At 26.7% G+C, this 9,703-nt stretch overlaps 1 protein-coding gene across 1 annotated transcript; it reads left to right on the top strand.

Annotated features, from left to right (window-relative positions):
* Positions 1-789: 789 nt before the first annotated feature.
* Positions 790-9,216, top strand: LOC129959636 (structure-specific endonuclease subunit slx1-like). The gene is made up of 4 exons (XM_056072515.1): positions 790-1,089; positions 2,441-2,492; positions 5,042-5,227; positions 7,535-9,216. Exons 1-4 carry the CDS (start codon positions 923-925, stop codon positions 7,901-7,903), a joined length of 774 nt encoding a protein of 257 aa, XP_055928490.1. The 5' UTR covers positions 790-922; the 3' UTR covers positions 7,904-9,216.
* Positions 9,217-9,703: the final 487 nt, after the last annotated feature.

Consider the following 9,703-nt stretch of genomic DNA (forward strand, 5'->3'; position numbering starts at 1 on the left):
TTTTCTGCCTTTTACAATACTGCCAAGTTAGGGTGAAACAGAGTATAGTTACGCTGCTGCTGCCTAAGGGGTATTTTATGGAGATATCTCCATTAGTCCAATAACATTGTTATGATATCTCTATGATATTGCTCGGTAATCAGAATATCGAAAAATATCGTGGAGATATTATAGAAAATTTTGTGCTAACAATAATGCCATCGTATCCTAAAAGTAGAAGATAAACGCGGAAGTTGTGACTTTCTTAATGGCCTAGTGATTAAATTGGCTCCTGGGTTAGAAATTCTAAGTTTATCTGAAGATTCACCATGTATGTGGACCTGGTGTACATTAAAGCTGGGCCATGAATAAAATGCACTTCTGCTTGTGTGGAAGTATTGGGAGGGGATGTCCGTTCATGTGTCGTCCTTTTCATCAAATCGAGCTACAAAATTGCGATTTTCATCTCAAAATAGCCTTCATGGTATTTCAAAACTGAACGTAAATAAATAAAAAGAGCTAACTCATTATCTTGATCAATGTTTAATTATATATGGAGAGTATCAGTTCTAATTATCAGTTCTATCAGTTCTTAATTATAAGCACAAAGGCATGATGAAAAATTGAAATTTAGCTATCAAAGATTATATTCGAATTATATAATGAGGCTTTGTTTATTTATTTATCCGATTCAAAACGGAGGGGACAAAATGATCTGAAATCTTTCTGGACAACAGATTCACTGAATTTATATTTCTCGTTTCGAAAGAACTATGTTTCCTCCGAATGGCAACAGCAAAAGATTTTAATTTTCCAGATGTTCATTGTTAACAAATATGATACATTTCGTGCGAAATTCAAACTTTGATTCGAATTTAAGATTTTATTTTTTATATATCTGGGAACATGAAATCTTAGCAACTATTTTATAGTATTTGAAAATATGGAGATAGAGAATTTTTTCGGATGTTATCTTTTATATTCCTTAAATGAAAAATTCAAAGGAAGAACATACATTGGGTTTACTGTAGATCCCAATAGACGTATTAAGCAACATAATAAAGGATTGAAAGCTGGTGGCGCATGGAAAACAAACGACAAAGGTCCATGGTTAGTAATTTTTGTAATAATATTTTATTTTGTTAACTTAAAATATTGGGAATCTCTTTTGTTGACCATATTTTTTTGATGTGTGTATTCTTTGTAAGATTTTGTTATTAAAATTTATTAGTAAGCCATTTTTAAATTTATTAGTAAACCAATTTTTTTTTTTAATTTATACCGAAATAAGTCAATTATCATCAAAATAATTCCCAAAATTATACCAAGAAAGACAATCTTATTCTATGTTATTGCATTATGGATATTTTTTAAAATAATGCAATAACAAGAAAAAAGCAACAAAAAGAATGATTAATGGTTGCATTTTAATCTTTATTCTTATCATAGAAAAGGATTTTGATGAAATAGTTTTTTTTTGTAAGAATATTAGAATAATAAAAAAAAGAATGTTCCTAAATTTGTGACATAACTTCGGCAGCCTTTTATGACTATATATTTGTCACATCTATTGTTAGATTTCTAATATTACATCAGTGCAATTTGTGCCCCTCTTTGTCTATTTCAATTAAAATTGAAATACTAACTTCACATCCTTTCACATATGTACTTCTGAAGATAATAAATAGGTTACATTTTTAAATCGTTTTTCTCCAATATATCTTTATAATTTATCTAACTTTTATAGTATTTATAAAATATATAGTATTTGTAGGAAAAGTTTTAATTTCTGATAGAAATTTTACTTCATTTTTTGTGAGCTAATATATATATATATATATAACAAACTGTAGAAAATATACTATAGTAGATGACCATAACACATTCTGATTTTATTTTATTATTTAGTCAATATTTCAGTTTAAATAGAACACATTTAAATGGGTCAAGCATATGACATAATTTGATGACAAGCATAACTAAATATATTGTTTCATTGAATATTGTCTCATATTGCACATTTTCTTACCATAAGATATACTTGATGTATGTCATTTGGATTTAAACTTATTTTATTTTGATCTATTCTCTATATTTCATAAGGTTAGATTAAAGAAATATATTAAAAACCTAATTGAAAAGTTAAAATTCTGTTTTTCTGTATTTTTTTTTTATTTATTTCAATACCTTTATAGTATAGTTGTATATAGTATTAACAACTACTGTATGCAACTAATTATAACACGATTAATAAGTCTTGTATGACAAAGAAATATCATAAATTCCTGTTTTTACATCCTATTATTTATGATGGATGATCTAACCGAAACTTTAATATTTTATATTAATATGCCCTAACCTGGATTTAACCACTGAAACTGTATATTATTCTACTGCAATAAAATTTCTTTCTCATAATTTTTTTATTATATTCATGATTATTGTTTCCTTACTTTTTAAGGGATATGGTGCTTATTGTTCATGGATTTCCAAATGATGTTTCTGCTCTGAGGGTATGAATTTATTGCAAAATTGCTTCTTTATTATTTTATAATTAATTTTTTTCATTATTTCTCTATGGGCTTTATATTCACTATATATATATATCATTGGTAGCTAGTTATGAATGTTATGTACCAATAAACTGAAGTAAGTTATGGCATAAGTTGATTATACAGAACAATTTCTTCCATAATTTTATGAGCAACTTAATATTTCACAATATCATTCTAATGTATCTTTACTCATAATAAAGGAAAATCTTTGTCTGTCTGTTTATACTCTATAGGCTGAATTGTTTGAATTAAATCTACCAACTGGCACAAATATACTTTAGAGGGTGAAAATGTGTGACTCGAAGCAATTTTCAAAAAAATTTTATTCATTAAGAATGAAGGATATTTTGACATTTTTCTGCGAACCAAAATATTATTGCCATTTTAATATTATTTTAATCACCATCAATTGTTTCTGTATTTTGATAATTCCATTCTTTTTTGCTTAATTTTCAATAATACTGTTGTTACAATGTAACTCAAACCATTTTCGTGATTTGTTTCATTTATTTAGTCTTATATTCTTCCTTTATTGAAAGCTATGGAAAAAAGATTGTGGTTATTATTTGTGTAATTTGGATGAATAATTGGGAAGTAAAATTATATTTCTACATATAATTACAAGCAGTTTGAAATAGTTATCCAGATATTTAAATTTTTGATGGCATTATAAGGTCATAGATTTGACTCCATTTGGTAGGTTTATATATGCAGTAAGTAGAACAAGTATAAGAAAAGTGTAAGTGTTAAAGGAGCATGACCTTAATGTCTATTACAATTTGATGCAAGAAATACTTTATTAAGGAGTTCATTAACATAAAATTTTACATTATAGATTTAATTGAAATTAAACACAGCCAGCATTCTTGGCAAACTAGCTGCTTCCTAAAAGTGATTAATATATTTGAACAGATAAGATTTTTAATATCAACTACTGATATTTTGCATTTTTAAATTTTATAGTTAAATCAATGATTGTTTAATTTCATGTGCTTTTTATATATATTAATCACCATTGAAACTCTCACGCATAATTAATTTTTTACATATTTAGCAAACATTCTTATTGAAATATATATATATATTTTTCATACTTTGAAATTTCAGTCATTCTAGTTTGAAAAAGTTCATTTTATCTCAGAGATATTTCATTTTGGCTCAGAAATGTGACAGAATTTAAAAATATTTTTTTAGAGCTTCCTGTAAATATTTGTTTCATATCCTGATAACTTAATTAGTTTTAAAATTTGTTGTTTTATATTGTAATTATCAAGATGTGAATTTTATAATATTTGTAACATGATTTGTTATAGAGCTCCATAACTGAAATAATTAATAGTTTACATATTTAATTGTATGGCCATAGTGTTTGAAGCTTAATTATAGATAAATACTTAATTGTTGTAGAGGCAATACGCAGAATGAATATTTTCCTTTTCTGTAATATTTATGATAGTGTAGTATTTCTTCAATAAAGTTTAGACACTTTCTTTTAATATTTTATATTCAATATTTATTTAAATTTTTTTTTAGTATAGGCCTCAACATTTTCTTAAATATTAGATAGAGAATTAATGTTCTATTTTCAATGAAAAACCATTTTTTTATTTATTTATTTATTTTTCAATTTCTACCTTTTAAGTTTAAAATTAGTTTAGTTATTACATACTGTATTCTGTTCAAAAGATTACAATAAGATAAAGTTTCAGAAACAATCAAAGATATTTTGGAAGAGAATAAGCAATATCCTTATCAATAACTTTATAATATTAGATATATAAAAATAGATGTCATATTTATCATATCTCTATTACATCTGTTGGATCCTTGGCTTTATAACAGCCAATTCTCTTCATTAAGGATTAGATAAAATTCTAGTGGACATATGTAGATAAATAATCAAAAGAGATTATATGCTGCCTTTTTAATTTTTGGGTTTCATCTATTATTTATTATAACTTTAGAAGTAACATGATCGATTGGGGTAATTGATTAAACTGCAGAATGGGTTAGGAATCTTTATTTTTTAGAAAAAGCATTTTAATTTTTTACATTAGATCAAAGGAAATATATATATACATATATTCCCTTTGATCTAATGTGCATGTTTAATTTTGGAAAGTTCTTTTAGTTTTCCTTTCTGTATTTAAATGCAGATTTCTGAAAAAGTTTTAAATATTTATGATTTATAAAAGAAATTTTATTCATATTATACAAAGAAAGAATGTCAGTGGAAAGGCTTAATACACTTAGCAATTTTTTTCCTTCCTAATATTACAACATAAAAAAATTGTCTATAAAAATAAGTCCCACTTTTAAATTGGCTGAAAATAACAATTTGTATAAAATTTATGCAAAGGAAAACCTCATAAACATAAATCGCATAAAGTTTTGCTTTTACTATGACTTTGTTTTTAAATATATTTCACTATGTGATGGAAGAAGTGAATCTTTATTTTTATATATGAAAAATATGATACTAATTTTGAGATTTATTATATTCTTAGTTTGAATGGGCTTGGCAGCATCCACAGAAATCCAGAAGGCTTCGCCATGTGAGTAAGAAACAGCCTCGAGAAAGTGCTCTGAAGTTTTGCTTTCGAATAATGTCAGAAATGTTAAGAGTAGGTCCATGGAATCGTTTACCTTTAACTGTTCAGTGGCTTGATGCTAGATATAAACAAGACTTTGATGTAAGTATTTATTTTATTCTTGAATTTACTGCAAGACATATAAGACCTTTTTTTAAATATTTTTAATTAAAAAATCTAACTGCTAAAAGAAATTTATGAGCAGTTCACTATTTTTTTCCTCAAATTTATGTGCTCTATTATCATAAATTTAAGTGCAATTTTCTTTCAAATTATTAAAATAGTTAAGTGTGATATATTTTTAAATTCGCTATTTGGTTCTAAAATATAATTATTTCACATAAAAAATAATGCACATCTAAAATGAAAAGGAAATCTGTGTGAATTAAATTCATATTTTGCCACATTTACTTTTTATTTTAACAATTTGACAAATTCAATCTAAAATGAAGCACCTAAGTTTAAAATTAATTTTCGTGTTTTAAAATATTTTATCATGATTGAAGGCCTTAGGAACCTAAGAAGGAAACAGAATTATGTAACTAAAAATGTATAAACAATATTTTCAAATATTAATAATACTAATATTTTCATACATTTTTACAATTAATAAATTCTCTTCTATAGGATTATATGGATTACAGAATAACTGAAGCATAGGCTGTTAAGCAATGTTTCATTCAGATTATTTATTTACTTATCTAATAGAAGACATTTTTCTTTTTATGAAAGTCACATACATGCATGTACTCTGGACTGATAAAACTCATTGACTACCCCCCCCCCATATTTTTCCAAAAAAAAAAAATTATATATTTAAAGACAAATCTTTGCTTATGAAATTCTTTTGTAGATGAAGCAGGAATCCTCAAATTAGGTTTTTATGTTAAATAAATTCAACTCTATTGTATCATTGCAAATATTCTATATATTATACAAAAGAATACTGAATTGATAACAATATATTTATACTTGAAAATCCAGCATTTTTAAAGTTAATATTTTAAAATAATTCATATGAAGTATTAATTTTTAGTTGCTTGAAAAATACAGGGTCGAATTCAACTGACAAATTCACAGAGATGATAGTAGGCATCAAGAGGATTAAGAATCACTTTACAACGTAGGGTTCCAAACTACGTTTAGTAGGTGAAATTCGGAAAAATGTGGAAAGTCCGAGAATCGTTGGAAACTGTAAAAAATTAATAAAACAAATAACAAATGATGTTTCATCTTTATATCCTTTTTAAGCAAAAGTACTTTTTTTTTTTTTTTTTACGTAAGTAACATGCAGATTTGATGATCCAAGGGATCATAAATTACTGAAAACGAAAAAGTAGTTTAGAACCTTTATCACCAAAAATATTAAAATTTAAAGAAAAATAAAAACATGAAAATGTAAGGAATTTTATACTCTTTAATTTGATATAAGCATGTAGTGTGAAAACTGGAGTGTGCTTCAAGAAAACAAGGCGCCAATGAGGCATTCGGGCAGAAGATACGATACCGATCATAGAGCTGAGACCAGCTCTATGGTACCGATAGATGACTCTGCCGAGACATTAATATTAAACCTAATTTGCACGTTTAACGAGATAGTGATATGGGGATTTTCGAATGTCCAAATTTACATACGAGAAGGCTTCTCTTTCTCGATTACTTTGTTCCTAACCCTTGTATTCATAGGGCCATTTTCCTTGCCAGGCTCGTAGCCTTTCCAACGACTGTTTATGTGATTTTTACCCAATAAACGTCACCTACGACCCTATGTTTTATGGTAATTTTTCATCTCCTTAATGTGTACTATCCCAGCTCTGAATTTATCTTTCGAATTTCACAATACCTCTACAAACATCGGTACTGATGTTGCAGCGATGTTTCTGGTGCCTATTGTTCTTCACTATTTTAAAATCTCTTCAGTTTTCACACTACATGCTTATATCAAATTAAAGAGTATAAAATTCCTTACATTTTCATGTTTTTATTTTTCTTCAAATTTTAATATTTTTGGTGATAAAGGTTCTAAACTACTTTTTCATTTTCAGTAATTTTAAGACCCCCTAGATCATCAAATCGACATGAAAAATCGGCAATTTTCTACTTGGGGAAAAAAATTTAAGAATGTACTTTCGCTTAAAAAGAATTCATAGATAAAACATAATTTGTTGTTTTTTTTAAATTATTTTTTTACCGTTTCCAACGATTCTCGGACTCTATATTTTTGCTATTTCGCCTACTAAACGTCATTTGGGACCCTATGTTGTATGGTGATTCTCAATCCTCTTGATGCCTACTATCACCTCTGTGAATTTGTCGGTCAAATTCGCCAACACCCTGTATAGAATATTTTAATTAATGCCATTCTTATTCATTTAAAAATTAACATTCTTCTATTGCTTTAATTTGTAGGTTTCTAGACTGCCTCCATTACATATACCAATATGCTCTGGGCCAATTGAACCACGGAAAGTGAAAAAATCAAAATCTGAGCCTGAAGAAATTAGTGCTGATATTACTTTGAAGTTTTGCTACCTCTGTGACAAAATTACAACTCAGGATGACAAAAATTTTGTATGTTTTAACAAAACATGTGCTGAAACTTTTCATGTTCTTTGTTTAGGAAGGCATTTTCAAACTATAAATCCAAAAGAAGAAAAATTTCTTATACCAGTTGAGGGCACTTGTCCTAAATGCTCTATCCCAACACTTTGGGGTGATGTGTTTCGCTATGCATCTGGATGCTATAGAGAATCAAACAATTTTTCTTCACAAAATTGACACAAATATTGTGCAAATGTATTAATCAAAAATTGTATAGTTCTGTCCAGACTTTTACAATCACAAGATTTTTTAAAATATTTTTTATTACCACAATTTTCATTTGTTATATGGAGAGGTATGAAATTGTTTGCTAATTTAATACCAAAGTGAAAGGTCTGATACTTTGAACTGATTTTTAAATGTCTTCTGCCATTTAAATATGTTTTTTTTAAATGCTTTTGTAATTAGATGTACTATTTTATATTGTTGTCTGTGTCTTTATAAATTGTTTTAATAATTAGCTAATTTGTATAACAGTCAAATTTAGGGAGAAAAGTTTATGATGTTTTTCTTTTTGCACAAAAAAACACAAATAGTTCTTAAATATATTCACAGTTTATTAAATTATGAATTTCATTGAGTGGACGCATTAAGAGCAGTGGTGCATTTTTGTGAATTTTCAAATAGAATCTTCATGATAAATCTTTTGTTTTTGAGAGCACATTTTACATATGATAGCAGAAAGTTTTTGTTTTTTTTCTGTGTGATACATGAAATATCAAACATAAATACATATTTCATATTAATAGGCTAAATTTTAAACTTTTTTTCTCAAATTCAGTTGCTTAAATTAACATGAGTAATTTCTATGCAAATTTTTATGCATTCCCCCTCCCTTTCATTTTAATCTATACATAATTTCTTATTATTAGAGTTCGATTAAACTTTACATTAAGACTCCTAAAATAGAATAAATATCTTCTCTGGTGATTGATTATATCTTATATTTTCAAGAGATTAAAATTTAATCTCTTGAAAATGCCAGTATGAACCTAGAAACTCCATGTTTCTCCTCCAACTAATTACTTGTTGCTAAGTTCTGGGGGGGGGGACTCCAAGCAATCTTAACTTGTATGTGCCAAATATCAAGTCCAAAAATACAATTTATCTGAAAGTTTTAGAGAAGTATATACTTTATTAATTTGGGTTGAGGATCCTAAAACCTCTTTAGGAACTGAATATAAGAATTTGAAAATTATGTGACATAAAAACGTGTGTTTTGCTTTTTCTTGCCTATATGCTACACATAAATATAGATGGTGCCGTAGGTACAGAACACTAATATATATATATAACAATCTTGTTTTATAAATAATTAGATAAAATACTGAAATTTTACTTTTTCATTTGAATTTAATTCAAATTTTTATGAATTATTACATTTAATTTGAGCAGTTGTATTAAATGATTTTACAATAACTTTTTGGGTAATTGATTTCTACTTTTTTTCAAAAATATAAGTAATTATTATTTTACATTTCAGAAATTAGTATCTTTTGGGACAATACACTTAGTATTTTTTGTTGTTGATATTATAATCTCTATTATTAATTAAATTAATAAAAAAATTATTTTATAGAAAATAAAGATGAAGATTTTTATTTTATAGAAAATAAAGATGAAGAAGAAACAAAATTTATAACCTGTGTTTTCAAAAATTTCTTATTTACACAGTCACACATCTTAACTAGGTAAAAAAATGGGTAGTGGTTCAAAGTAGGGGATATGTAGCAAATATTGATTTCTATTCCTACTTATGATTTAAGAATGCTAGCATCCCCCCCCCCTGTTTTATCATTTTTTTTCTTCTACCAACTGCAAAGGAAATGCACAGCATTTGGACAAGAATGCATGGGAGTTATAAGAAACGCTTCAGTTCTTTTCCTTCTCCTTATTTATTAATATAAACAAGATTTTTTTATGAACTGGAGAAATGATTATCCTAATACAGAAAAACTAAGATGATCTTGTTGGGGA

The sequence above is a fragment of the Argiope bruennichi genome, chromosome 2, assembly GCF_947563725.1.
Source record: "Argiope bruennichi chromosome 2, qqArgBrue1.1, whole genome shotgun sequence".
Lineage (NCBI taxonomy): Eukaryota > Metazoa > Arthropoda > Arachnida > Araneae > Araneidae > Argiope > Argiope bruennichi.

Coding starts and splice junctions, on each gene's coding strand:
- LOC129959636 (XM_056072515.1), top strand. CDS start 923: ATGGAGATAGAGAATTTTTTCGGATGTTATCTTTTATATTCCTTAAAT. Junction 1,090..2,440: donor ACAAACGACAAAGGTCCATG/GTTAGTAATTTT, acceptor TTACTTTTTAAG/GGATATGGTGCTTATTGTTC. Junction 2,493..5,041: donor ATGATGTTTCTGCTCTGAGG/GTATGAATTTAT, acceptor TTATATTCTTAG/TTTGAATGGGCTTGGCAGCA.